Genomic DNA, 14,753 nt, shown 5'->3' with positions numbered 1-14,753 from the left:
AGTCTGCAGGTACAATGAATGCAGGTAGCAGTCTTTCTCCTGATATTGATAGTTCAGCCACCAGCCCAAAAGCACTGTTCAAACTTCAAGCACTTGCAGCTGACTTGGATCTTACTGCCATCCAGGAGCTCTCTCATGCTGCAGCTGGGAAACATCACTCTTCCTGCTATCATTAATGTGCTCTAATTTAGTACCTAATTATTGTATTCAATTAAGTAATTAACCTTAACCTCAGAATAAACCATTCACCTACGTTAGGGCCCGGGTGTCCTTGGAGAAGGAGCACGCGGTGTCGACCAACACCCTGGAGTTGTTCAGGGAGAGGTGGGCGCCGCAGGGAGTGGAGTGCATCATTTCTCCCTCCAACTCTATTTTGATTTAGTCCCTACCCTCCCCTTCACTGTTTTTGATCACACAGCACTGCCCTTTGATGAGAAGGGCAGTGCTTGTCACTGGCCACCCGGGTGTTTTCCTATCTTCCTGGTGGTGGAAATTGAATAAAGATTCGTGCACCTTGTGTCTTTCACTGTGTCTCCCACCTGCACACACACACCATGGGTGCTGGGGAAAAAATAAGCACTACCGCAAAAAAAAAAAAGAAGAAAAAAAAAGAGAAAAAAAATATAACTCAGCCAGTAAGGGAAAAAAAAAAAGAGAAATAAACCATTCACCTACGTTAGGGCCCGGGTGTCCTTGGAGAAGGAGCACGCGGTGTCGACCAACACCCTGGAGTTGTTCAGGGAGAGGTGGGCGCCGCAGGGAGTGGAGTGCATCATTTCTCCCTCCAATTCTATTTTGATTTAGTCCCTCCCCTCCCCTTCACTGTTTTGATCACACAGCACTGTCCCTTGATGTGAAGGGCAGTGTTTGTCACTGGCCACCCGGGTGTTTTCCTATCTTCCTGGTGGTGGAAATTAAATAAAGATTGGTGCACTTTGTGTCTTTCACTGTGTCTCACACCTGCACACACACACCATGGGTGCTGGGGATAAAATAAGCACTACCGCACTTAGGCGGTAGTGTGGGGTTAAAAGAAAAAAAAAGGAAAAAAAAAATAAAAAAAGAAAAAAAAAAACCAGGAGAAAGGGCAGTGCTTGTCACTGGCCACTCGGGTGTTTTCCTAAAAGAAAAAAAAAAAAACAGGAGCAGTCCCTACCCTCCCCTTCACTGTTTTGATCACACAGCACTGTCCCTTGATGTGAAGGGCAGTGTTTGTCACTGGCCACCCGGGTGTTTTCCTATCTTCCTGGTGGTGGAAATTAAATAAAGATTGGTAAGAAAAAAAAAAAATAAAAAAATAAACCATTCACCTACGTTAGGGCCCGGGTGTCCTTGGAGAAGGAGCACGCGGTGTCGACCAACACCCTGGAGTTGTTCAGGGAGAGGTGGGCGCCGCAGGGAGTGGAGTGCATCATTTCTCCCTCCAACTCTATTTTGATTTAGTCCCTACCCTCCCCTTCACTGTTTTTGATCACACAGCACTGCCCTTTGATGAGAAGGGCAGTGCTTGTCACTGGCCACCCGGGTGTTTTCCTATCTTCCTGGTGGTGGAAATTGAATAAAGATTCGTGCACCTTGTGTCTTTCACTGTGTCTCCCACCTGCACACACACACCATGGGTGCTGGGGAAAAAATAAGCACTACCGCAAAAAAAAAAGAAGAAAAAAAAAGAGAAAAAAAATATAACTCAGCCAGTAAGGGAAAAAAAAGAAAAAAAAAAAAGAAAAATAAACCATTCACCTACGTTAGGGCCCGGGTGTCCTTGGAGAAGGAGCACGCGGTGTCGACCAACACCCTGGAGTTGTTCAGGGAGAGGTGGGCGCCGCAGGGAGTGGAGTGCATCATTTCTCCCTCCAATTCTATTTTGATTTAGTCCCTCCCCTCCCCTTCACTGTTTTGATCACACAGCACTGTCCCTTGATGTGAAGGGCAGTGCTTGTCACTGGCCACCCGGGTGTTTTCCTATCTTTCTGGTGGTGGAAATTGAATAAAGATTGGTGCACTTTGTGTCTTTCACTGTGTCTCACACCTGCACACACACACCATGGGTGCCGGGGGATAAAATAAGCACTACCGCACTTAGGTGGTAGTGTGGGGGTTAAATACAAAAAGAAAAAAAAAAAATAACCAGGAGAACCAAAAAAAATAAATAAACACAGTCGCCGAGAAAAAAAAAGAAGAACAAAAAAAAAAATAATAATAAAAAAAAAATAAACCATTCACCTACGTTAGGGCCCGGGTGTCCTTGGAGAAGGAGCACGCGGTGTCGACCAACACCCTGGAGTTATTCAGGGAGAGGTGGGCGCCGCAGGGAGTGGAGTGCATTATTTCTCCCTCCAATTCTATTTTGATTTAGTCCCTACCCTCCCCTTCACTGTTTTGATCACACAGCACTGCCCTTTGATGTGAAGGGCAGTGCTTGTCACTGGCCACCCGGGTGTTTTCCTATCTTCCTGGTGGTGGAAATTGAATAAAGATTGGTGCACTTTGTGTCTTTCACTGTGTCTCACAAAAAAAAATTAAAAAAAATAAACCATTCACCAGATACACACCAAATATTTAATATCTTCTCCCGTAACTAAGAACCAATTTGTGGAGGCTGAAAATGTTAGATAAATGAAGAACAAAGGAACACCTCTTTCCTGCTTCTGATTAGATTAGATTCCCTACAGTGTGGAAACAGGCCCTTCGGCCCAATAAGTCCACACCAACCCTCCAAAAGGTAACCCCACCCAGACCCATTTCCCTCTGACTAATGCACCTAACACCATGGGCAATTTAGCATAGCCAATTTACCTGACCTGCACATCTTTGGATTGTGGGAGGAAACTGGAGCACCCGAAGGAAACCCATGCAGACAAAGGGAGAATGTGCAAACTCCACACAGACAGTCACCTGAGGCTGGAATCAAACCTGCGTCCCCAGCACTGTGAGGCTGCAGTGGCTAACCACTGAGCCACCATGCTGCCCCTTCTCCCAAGCCCCTTAATCACCCAGCTCTTAGCACTCAAGTTTTTAAGTCACACCAAATTGGTTATTTGTGTTTTAAAAAATTATTTAACCTACTTTCCTAATGAACCTTTCAGAGATGTTCATTTACACACGTCTGGAGCAAATGAGACTTGAACCGTGGCTTCCCAGTCCATCAGTAGGGACACTACCACTGCAGCACAACAGCAACCCTGCTGTTTGTGTCATATGCTATGAATGCAAAAGGCCTGGCTGACCCAATACAGCAGTATCAGTTTCAGCTGCTTTCACAATTAACTGAGTAGAACTGCTCTTCAAGAGGAAATCTTGTTAATTCCCTGCTGAAGTTCATGACCTTTCGAATTTAAATTGTAGAGATAACAGTTAAATGATAATTATGAACAGTCTTTCTTTGGAGTGCCAGGATGGATTGAAGAGCCTCCCTCTGCATTGTAATAACTGTGATTTTATGATACTGTAATGCTTATAGCTTTATGGCAAGTAAAGCCTTTAAAAACAGTGATTGTTCCTATTTGTATTGGTTTGATTTGTAATCTCATTTAACTTCTGTTTTTGCAATTGCCAGTTGGCTACTACAGAATGATATTCTGGAGAATATTGAAGAAAATACCTTTGTCAATCTACCCAGTCTTAATGAAATGTGAGTAAATTAACTTTGCAATCTTTTGTTTGAGAAAAAGAATGTGTTTCTTTTTTCATTCACTGTTAATGTTTGTTCATTTGCTTATGATCTTTCAATCAGAGTCAGAAACCCTGCGCAGAATTTTCTCTTCTGAGGCTGGGCATCATCGTGGGCCCAAAAGGTGGGAGGGACTTCTGTTGGGATGGAGGTGAGGAGTTTGGTGGGAAGGGTGGGTTTCCCCACACAATTACAATTTTCCCAATTCAATACATATTCATGTGTGGGTAAAATGTCAAATTTTACGGACACATAATTCCGGGTGCCAACATTTGGATGCCATATTTAAAAGGCACCCGGATAGCACTGCACTCTCAGCAGCTCAGGAGAATCATTTGGCCTCTGCTCATCATCCCCATTCAGCCCAAGAGATGACAGAAACCAAGCTGTGCTTTTCCAGAGTACATGCTGTGGTGATTGTAACAAGGTCAGCTAAGTGGACCCCATAGAATATGAGTTCCCTGATTGGGGCTGTTAACCTGGTCCAGTTAGGGAGCCCTGGCTGGTACAGGTATAAACAGGAGTGCCAGACATGCTGTTCACTCTGAGAGCTGGCTCTGAGGGAACTAGACCAGTGTCAAGGACTCTCTACATGTAAATGAGGAGTGACTTGGTGACAGGATATCAGTATCTGTGGAGTAATTTCACATGCCATTTTCTAGTGAATGTTTCATGCTCCTATAAGATTGAGTTAACATTGTAAGGTTGCAAACGTGCAGCACTGCAAAACTTCGGGGGAGATAGGGTGCCAGGCATCTCCCTCAGATACCTCATGGGCAAGTTATTTCTGTAACCTTGTTAAACCTACCAATATAGCACTACTGGTACCATAGTGATACTGCCTTTCAAACACCTACAAATGATCACAAGTAAAACATTAAAGGAGCTACAACATTCAGCAGCTCAAGCACCATTAAGTTTCTGATCTTTCATCACAACCAGGAGGATGTAGAGCTCTGATATCTTTTCACCAGCAGCTTGCATGGGACAAAGATGGTTTTTTGAGTTCAGTCTCGCTTGCTTTCCCTGGTCAGGTTTGCTGGCATCAGCCAATGTATCTGTCTCTCTTGGGTGGGCTTGTTGGCCAAGTCAGACTTCACTTCTCACACTGCAAGTGTTTTTAGAAACCACAAGCCATACTACATATGACTGGGACTTCTCAAGAGTTGATCAACGTTGAAGGGCTTCACTCCCACACTGTAAACATTTACATAAGGAAGTGACTCAGTTTTGAAGGAGGCAAGTAACAGAAGATGTTTGTACTCACTGGAGAATCAAATACATGCATATGTGTAGTCTGCTTGTGAACTGACATCTTTCAAATTATTGGCTAACAAAATTACAACCCTGAACATAATTCCACTAGGATGTGTACTGTTACTAAATGTTCATGACATGTTCATGAATGAAATAAAAGTTTAACCCACCTGAAAAGTTCTATGAACTTACCAGCGAAAGTTTAATCACTTTAGGGAAACTTGTCTTATTGCCTGCCTCCCAGAAAATTGCACTCTCCATCTTTCATCTTGTTCAAACAAAAGTTTGTGAAGGTGTAGGCATGTACTGTACCTTTAAGAGAGTGTGAAAGCTGGCTTAACAAACACAGAGTGTGTGCTGAAAAAAATTAAAAATGTAACATTTGGCTGTGAAACAAATAGCTGTGCTGTTGCTATAGTGCACAACAAATTTGAATTTGGCTGATCAGTTTAAATTAGCCCCAAGATACAAAAGTCCAATCGAATTTGAATTTTACTGTCTTGACAACATTAAACCAATGAGACAATCCAATGTTTTTGGATGTAAATATGGGGCATTTTGAAAAGTTAGCCAGAGTGGCAAAGAGCACCAATAAACGCAGACTGCTTGCAGAACCGCTGTCTGAAAGGTATCTGTTTATATAAAATCTGTGCAGCAGAAGACTGAAGAAAAGACCCATAAGAATCTACAGAGGAAGATGCAGAGGTCAATCGACACAACTGAAATTTGAAATTTGAATTTTTTTGTAAAGCTTAATCAGAGGTTTTATCGGATCAGTATAGTATTGTAGGGTGGGATGTAGATAAATTGTTAAGACAAAGGAGGTTTACAGTGTAGATAGTTGTTAATGTTCTCTTTTTTTCTTGGAGTTAAAAAACAAATAGTTTTTTTTCTTTAAATAGTGGGATTTGGTTGTTCTTTGTTACTCATACTTTTACAGACTATGAGCCGAGGTGAACTTTTCTGTGTGTTTGGTTTAAATTAGCAGAACGGCTTACCCTATGTTGTAACAAAAGCCACACACTGACCTGCTTCCAATCATTCTGATCAATTCCTCTTGTGGAGAATCTTTCAAAACATACCAATGCCTGCCAAAGTGTTTGAATGTTCCAAAGTTTCTTTGGAAAGCTAGAGGGAAGGTAAGAGAGTAGGGTCGCAAGGGTGTTAGATGGGTAGGAGGTTTGGGTAGCACATGTGTAACAGTAGATTGGATGATGGGGGTGGGGTTAGAGTGATAGATAGGCAGGCTCGCTGATAAGTTAAGTAGTGGCGTGGCAGCTTAGTAACTGGTAGATTGGTGGATGAGCTGGAAATGTGTTGCTGGAAAAGCGCTGCAGGTCAGGCAGCATCCAGGGAACAGGAGAATAGACGTTTCGGGCATAAGCCCTTCTTCAGGAATGTAGGCAGGTGCTGAGGAAGGAGATGTGGCTGTGGTAGCGAGTCTGTTTGAGAATGTGGCTGAAGAGCTTCTGTGCAGAGGAGATGACCTGGGGGGTGCAGTGAGAGAGGGACTCACTGAAGTCTTTGTAGAGGGAGGAAGAGAGCTTCTTCAAGGAAGGCATCCTTGTAAGAGGATTCGCAGTAGGTTGAAATCTTTGAGGAGAAACTGAGGTCTGCAGATGCTGGAGATCAGAGCTGGAAATGTGTTGCTGGAAAAGTGCAGCAGGTCAGGCAGCATCCAGGGAACAGGAGAATCGACGTTTCGGGCATAAGCCGATTCCTGAAGAAGGGCTTATGCCCGAAACGTCGATTCTCCTGTTCCCTGGATGCTGCCTGACCTGCTGCGCTTTTCCAGCAACACATTTCCAGATTGGTGGATGAATCAATTGTAAGTAGGATTGCAGGTGGCAGGATGGCAGACTGGTGATGCAGGCAGGGTGGCAGATTTGTGAACTGGGTAGGTGTTTTGGAGTATGATAAGGCTAGGATAACAACTAACCAGGTCATTTTCGGCAGTTGTCATGTGAGGGTAGTTGAAGGGTCAGGTGGGGTAGTCAGGTTAGAGGGTAGTCAGGGATTCATGGTTAATTGTGGAGTCAGGGGTTAGTTGAATGTTGAGAGGTTCAAAGAGAGTAAGGGAGTCAGTATGAGGAAGACCTATCTTGCATTGGGAGCAATCTGCAGCATCTAATTAGTAATCTAATCTAATCAATCTGCAGCATCTCTTTTGTATTTGCTGAGTGGTGAGGTGAATTTCTCAGCAGGCAGAGGCAAGTTGCCAAATGACAGAGATGATTGCTTGTTACTCACCCTATTAATTGCACAACTCGCATCATTAATATTCAGCTTTCCATCTTACCAAATGTGCCAATGTAGACATTGAGAATTTTTGACAAGAGCAGGTACTTGATAACCTCAGCTTGTTGCTTGCTCCTAAAGGATCTCTATGTAGGACACCAGGTACTGTCAACTCAGGGCATGCTCCTGTACCCAAAGGTACATTGGTATCTGACATGTGGCAGCATTTAAGAACTCTCATGGCACATCTCCAATTCATTTACAGCGCACTACAATGCTGCATCTCAGGGTGCAATTGCAACTGTCATTGAAATGCTGCTGCAAGAACACTGTGTGCTCAGGGGCATGGACTCAGCTCATGGCCTGGACCAGGCTACCTTTCCACTTGCTGTCACTGTGCTCACTCACTCTGTGCCTTCCTGCATGCTCCCTGCATCCCTGCTTTGCATTGCCTTGACTTACCTTTCTGCTTGCCCCCCCTTAACCAGCAATACTAGGTTCACAGTACTGCTATACTGCTGTGCAGTTTAGCACAGGCACTAAGGAAGGAAGCTTGTTATTCATGGCAGCTGTCCTTGCAAAGGGAGATAGCCTTCACTCACAGATCTTGGCACTGTGAATCAAGGGCAGCCTCTGACAACAGTCCAGGGGTTTGGACACAGTCGATGGTGTTCAGTGTCAGGATGTTGTCCACATAATGGGAGAATGTCAGGCAGCCCACTGTGGCTCAGTGGTTAGCACTGCTGCCTCACAGCACCAGGGACCTAGGTTTGATTCCAACCTTGGGCGACTGTCTTTGTGGAGTTTGCATATTCCCCCTGTGTCTGTGTGGGTTTCCTCTGAGTGCTCCACCTTCCTCCCACAGTCCAAAGATGTGCAGGTCAGGTGAATTGGACATTCTAAATTGCCCGTAGTGTTAGATGCATTATTCAGAGGGAAATGGGCCTGAGAGGGTTCCTCTTCAGAAGGTTGTTGTGGACTTATTGGGCCGAAGGGGCCAGTTTCATGCTGTGGGGAATCTAATCCAAACAAAATGTGATTCTTTTTGCCTTATTACGGGCACCTTTCTTATCCTGGAATGAAAGGGAGTCAAGTATGAAGGAAGATGAAAATGGATAATACTTGGTGCAGGTAGAGCAGTGCTCTGGGTGAATGGGTAGGCAGTACAGAGGACATGCAGAATTAGTGATGTTGGGAGCTTGTGGTGGATAAGAGTGAGGGAGGGAAGATGGTACAGACAGTTGTGAGAATGGTAGAGCTTGAGCCTTGGTGGGAAGTGGATAAGGCAGCAGAGATAGTGTAAATGTGAGGTCTTACCGAGAAGATAGTGACTATATAATCCTATGTAAAACTATGTAATCCCTTACACTACACTGAGACCAGAAATGGGAGCACTGAGGGCAGTACTTTCGGGGATATAAAACAGCTTCAGGCTCATATATGAAGGAGCAGTTACACCGCATCAGCCTATGGATAACGTTCTAGTTCATGAAAGTTGGAAAAGTGGAGAAGATCACTGGCAGTCTTCCAACATTGTCTGTATTCCTCCAGACAGCTGAGAGAACACTGCCCTAAGTGTATACTTCAAACCAGCTTAGCATGATCTGTTGTTCTGGCATCCTTTGGTCCTGGAAGGAGGCAACATCCCTGCTTCATGCCATCCTGTCCAGCAGGGGCTCCAGATCCATGGCCACAAGATGGGGCAGCCAGTTTCCCTTGTGTGCCATAACTGAGGCAAATGTCAGGACCTGTGCAGGGCAGCTCCAGACTAATAGTGCTTATCCAGGTGTACAACAGGCTTCTAAGATAGCACCAGCGATGTTGGTCAGTTCTGGGATATCTGCGCTCTGGAGAGTGGTTTCATGAAAGGTACTTATTAAAGTGGACGAGAATGAGATTAAAGGGAGTGTCACTGGTTTGTGATAGGTAGATAATGAGACAGATTTTGTAAGATCCAGTGAAAACTCTTACCAGGTCTGACACAGGGAAACCCTTCAAAAAACTCAATGTAACTGGCACTTCGTCAAAAAAAACTAAAAGTTGTGCACCACTTGATTTTTTTCCAAGTTCCAAAACTCTTCTGGTATTTGAGCTACGGAGCAGCACTGAACTATTCCAGTTTAGAGTTCAAAAAGGAAAACTATGTAATCCATTACACTACACTGAGGCCAGAAGTGGGAGCGCTGGAAGCAGTACTTTCAGGAATATAAAACATCTTCAGGCTCATATACGAAGGAGCAGTTACACCCAATCAGCCTGTGGATAGCATTCAAGTGCATGAAAGAGGAACATGGCCAGGGTATCAGGGATATGCTAAGGGCACTACACAATTCAAGAATGCACACTAAAGGTGAAATATTAATTCTCTAGAATGATTATATTTCTTGGACACATAATCCAAGAACAAGGCATTATGGTGCATTCAAGGAATTGAAAGGCCACCAGAGATTTACTGGCACTGATGTGCATAAACGATGTACAATAATTTTTGGACATTGTGAATTAAATAGGAAAGTTTATCTGCAACTTAGCCAGTCTTATTCAACCATTAACAGGGTTTTTTAAGGAAGCCCAGCAATGGTCATAGATTTAGGAACAGACGGCAGCTGAGAAGCAGAAGTTACTTTCAACTAATGTCCTGGCACATTGCATTCATGTTTTGTTCACTATTATAGCTGTAAATGTATCCTCTATCTGTTTAGAAGCAGGGCTTATCTAAATGAAAATGAATTGAATACAAAAATGTGTTTATTTTATATCAAAAGCTTTAACAGAGACTGAACAGAGATATCCAACCATAGAAAGGTCAATGGTAATATTTCATGATGATGATAAAAGTCTGCAAACTCTTTCACAGAATTGAAATTCTAGGAATCAAGATAGATCATAAGTTTTTTGTAATATTATTGGAATTAAAATAAATCTCAAAAATGCCTGAATGAATACAAAAATTCAGGCTTAGACAAATGAAATATAACAATATCATTGTTTATGTTTCTAAGCAAGGCACAAGTAATGTCCAATACTCTCTCAAGTACAATAATAGATCAAGCAGTAAAAGAGGATTTTATTCTTGAAGAAAACATAATGTTTTATTCCATGTTGATAATTAATACACTGGCAACTGATGGAGAAATTTGTGCAGCTCAAAATCTAATCAGGAATGAGCAGAGGTCAAACAACTGTGTGTGCAAGGGTGGTTGAAGTATAGTCCAGTTGGCAGTGCGCTGAAAAAGAAAGCATAAGCAGACATAACAGTTGCCAACATTGGAAGTTTTATTGGTTTTTGGCCATGGAATATTTATACCGCAGTCAATGTGAAGAAAAATTCTCCAGAAACAGAAACTCTTTAGAGAATATCTAGATATTATGGAGCACAGAGCAATAACACAACCAGCAATTTACTGACAAGGCATTTCAAAGATGTACAGGATTACATTTCAACATGCATGCCATATACAGTATAGAGCCAATTATTTTATCAAGATTTTTGAACAAGCCATGAGAAAGGCTAACAACAGATTTGTTTGATTTCAAGAGGAAGGTGCATTAGTAAGTTGCATAACTGAATTAAAAAATCATCTTGTAACCACAGCTGACTCAGTTATCAGAGCATTGAAATGAATCTTAGTAATATGCAGTTTCGCAGGTTAAGTATCGAACAATGGACCTCAATTTGTGAATGAGGATTTCAGGAAAGTCATGATGGAAATAGTTATCAGCAGAGATGCAGAGGGGGCAGTCAAAACCATGGAGTTACAGATTCCAGACTGAGAACTAGCTCTACTTCATTACAGAGAAATATCATTGAATATTGGATACTCACCAGAGAAATTATTAATTGGAAGGCATAAAAAAAAAGGATGTCCCATTTTGGTCTGGAACCTCAAGCTAAACATAACCTCTGAAGACCATAAGAAGGTAGAACAAATGGAGAAACAGCATTGCAGAGGGGGTACAGCTCTCGACATAGAGTTGACAACCGAAAAGTCACATCAGAAATTTTGGTTAAGGGGCAAGAAGGTAAAAGCCACCGTCATCAGAGAAACCAATAAATGAAAATCGTATATTGTTAGAGCGGCTAAAGGAAAATTCAGGAGAAACAGGAATGTATGATTTTTCTCAAGGCAAGGAGTAAGACCATAAGATCATAAGACCATCAGACATGAGAGCAGAAATTAGGCCATTCAGCCCATCAAGTCTGCTTCGCTATTCAATCATGGCTGATAAATGTCTCAACCCCATTCTCCCGCTTTCTCCCCATAACCCTTGATCCCTTTGACAATTAAGAACCTACCTATCTCTGTCTTAAATATACTCAATGACCTAGCATCCATTGCCTTCTATGGCAGTGAATTCCATAGATTTACCACTCTCGGTCTGAAGAAATGTCTCCTTTTCTCCATTCTAAAAGGTCTTCCCTTTACTCTAAGGCTGTGCCCTGGAGTACGAGTTTCTCCTACCAATGGAAACATCTTCTTAACATCCACTCTGTCAAGGCCATTCAGTATTCTGTAATTTTCAGTTTGATCCCCCCTCATGCTTCTAAACTCCAATGAGTATAGACCCAGAGTCTGCAAATGTTTGTCATATGTTAAGCTCTTCATTCCTGGAACCATTCTTGTGAACTTCCTCTGAACACATTCCAGGGTCAGTACATCCTACCTGAGATACAGCCCAAAACTGTGTGATTATCATAGGGATATGGGATGGATGTACCTAAACTACATCAGGTAGAGCACCATGTTAAACAACACTTCCAGAATAATCACCTCCATGTTGAAATCAAATGACCAAGTCAGGATTTCTAGTCTGATTTCTAGATAGCCTTGACCAATGAAATTAGGATGTTGAGATGGAAGGTGATAATAATATTGTTCATGGTGATGTAAATAATTACAAAGAATTTTTAAGTTGAATAAAAATAATGTAAACCAAGTAGAAAAAAACTTTGAAGGGGGAGGTAGTGTAATTATACAAATGAGTGATGATGTAACTGATGACGTGGCTCTAGAATCAGTAAGAGGGATTGAGAGAAGGCATCAAACAAGAAAAAGCATGTAAAGAGAAGGGTATATTGCACAAGGGAACTGAATTTGATCACTTGCAATGTGGAGATGTAAATAAAGCAGTGTGACAATACGTCAGGAGTAGAAATTTTTTTTGTAAAGATAAGGAGCAAACAGCCTCAGAAGGAGCACGTATAGACACCCAAAGCCTGCGTTACTAAGGACCGTTATTTAATTGTGCTGGTGACAGTAATAATGTAAATCACATGATAAAGCAACTTTCAACCTTCCCACTATTTATCGTGAGTGATTTCTTTGTCTTTGTTTTTATGTTTCAAGTGCTTCCTGCCTTAAAGACATTCCAGTTCTCTTTATCTTGATTTTCATTAACCTCTACTCTGCTGTTCATAAATATTTAATTTCTGTTCAAAAAGCTGATGGTATAAGTTCCACTGTCTACCTTGTGAGTCAACGAGGTAAAAACAATGACTGCAGATGCTGGAAACCAGATTCTGGATTAGTGGTGCTGGAAGAGCACAGCAGTTCAGGAAGCTCCTTGGATGCTGCCTGAACTGCTGTGTTCTTCCAGCACCACTAATCCAGTACCTTGTGAGTTGCTAATATTCATCCTTTGATAACAACATAGTCACATTCCATCCATCCCTTTTCTTGAATCCCCTTTTTACACAAGTCACAAGGCAGTGAATATATCCTGCCTACTATTCCCTTCTAATCTCAGTGTGCTGAGGGCCCATGTAGTACCATTTGCTTGGATGAAATTAGTTCAGTATAGAATGGGGATCAGCCCTGAAACTGTTGCTGTATGTGGTTTATAAGGGACCATATACAAAAAATACCAACACATCCATGTCTAACCTCTGCACAGATTGTGAGAATAAGAGCAAGGAAACTGGAAGTTCTGGACTTAAACCATTTTGGTGACTCTGGTATTTGCCTTTTGCCAGATTGATGATTGACTTTGCATAAGCAAGTTTTTTTGTGTGTGGATAACAGTTGTTTTAGCAAAATAGGCTACAGCATATAGAATCTGCTTTGTAAGTTTCAGGTCCGCAACTTACATTGTCAAGTGAATGATGTCAGTTGCAGGCCGTTTGTTGCGGTTATAACATAAATTGTAACAGGCTTTTGTGGCATAGTGGTGATGTCCCTACCTCTGACCCAGGAGAATAACATTCAGGTCCTACCTGCTCTAGAGATGTGTAATAACATTTCTAAACCGGTTGATTAGAAAATATCAAAATAAATTCTAACCTCCAGATTTTGAGTTCTCTAAATAAGTCTAAATTTTCACATTCAATGACAATTTCAGTCATATTTGTTTAGTTTTAGAAGATAATTTGCTGTATTTTACTCTACAGTGTATTGAAGAATCTGTTTTCTGTATCTACAAATGTGTGTTCCTCCTGTATGTGTCGTTTTGTATTTTTGAGTGTCATTTTTACATGACGTATACTTCAAACCCCAAATCATGGAATTTTATGTTTTGCTCGAGCATTTTTGCATAATACTCACACATTAATGCGACTGCCATGAGTCATTTTTTGCCCATGAGTTCCAATGTTCTCTGCCATTCTCCCATTAAGCCATAGGGTCAGACAGCACGGAAACAGACTCTTCAGTCCAAGCAGTCCATGCCCACCAAAAACAAACTGGCCCCATCTGCCTGCATTTTTAGATTTTAGATTTACGTTTAAGCTTTATTGCTGCATTTAATACATATCCCTCCAAATCTTTCCTATTTGTGAACTTACCCAAATGTCTTCAAAACGTTATGATTGTGCCTCTATCTACCACTTCCTCTGGCAGCTTATTCTACATGCAAACCACTCTCTGTGTAAAAGAAATTTGCCCCTCATGTCCTTTTTAAATCATTCTCCTCTCACTTTAAATATATGCCCCCTAGTTTTAAACTTCCACGCCTTCAGAAAAAGACCTTTGTCATTCATCTTATGTATGTCCCACATAATGCTATAAAACCTCAGTAACTTCAGCCGTCAACCTCCTATGCTCCAGAGAAAAAATAAGATTGTCATTTTTTTTAAAAGTTACTACAACTAGATTTTACAAGGAAATATGAAGAGAAAATTTACAATGATGAACCACGCATGGATTTTGTTTCTTTGAGAATATGCAGAAAGGATACAGAGGAAGTAAGCTTCAGATGATCAAATATAATCTGGAATCTGTTGAAAAGTACCCATTCATTTATTAAATGATTCAACTATTTGACTCTCTTATAACAGAAGCAATCCAAAAAACAGTTTTTTTTTCTTCATGAATGATACATACCGTCACTACAGTTTTGTTTTGAAGTAATGTTTACTAACTTTTCTGAACATCTTGGAAGTTTCCAAAGTTGTAGCAATGGCATTGTTTTAACTGAAAACCAACCTGACCATATCTATTAAAGATTCCCAAACAGGCTCAAAATTATTTCGACATAGAAATATTTGGAATCATAGGCAGAGACACTTAGCAAACAATATACTCGACTTTGACATTGATCAAAAAGTGAATTGAATATTTCACAACATCACAAGCAAAATGATAAACAGCTG

At 41.5% G+C, this 14,753-nt stretch overlaps 1 protein-coding gene across 1 annotated transcript in view; it reads left to right on the top strand.

The window, feature by feature from the left end:
* The window catches only part of LOC122552860 (follicle-stimulating hormone receptor-like), a 239,891-nt gene that overhangs the window by 120,465 nt on the left and 104,673 nt on the right, over window positions 1-14,753 (top strand). Inside the window, exon 3 of the mRNA XM_087990971.1 lies at window positions 3,557-3,631. Within this exon, the coding sequence (XP_087847097.1) occupies window positions 3,557-3,631 (75 nt within the window). The remainder of the gene's footprint in view (window positions 1-3,556; window positions 3,632-14,753) is intronic.

The sequence above is a fragment of the Chiloscyllium plagiosum genome, unplaced genomic scaffold (assembly GCF_037043375.1).
Source record: "Chiloscyllium plagiosum isolate Xiang-an unplaced genomic scaffold, Cpla_swu_hap1 HiC_scaffold_10, whole genome shotgun sequence".
NCBI classification, from domain to species: domain Eukaryota; kingdom Metazoa; phylum Chordata; class Chondrichthyes; order Orectolobiformes; family Hemiscylliidae; genus Chiloscyllium; species Chiloscyllium plagiosum.
The sequence above is the reverse complement of the archived record's forward strand: the minus strand, read 5'-3'. Positions and strand labels throughout refer to the sequence as shown.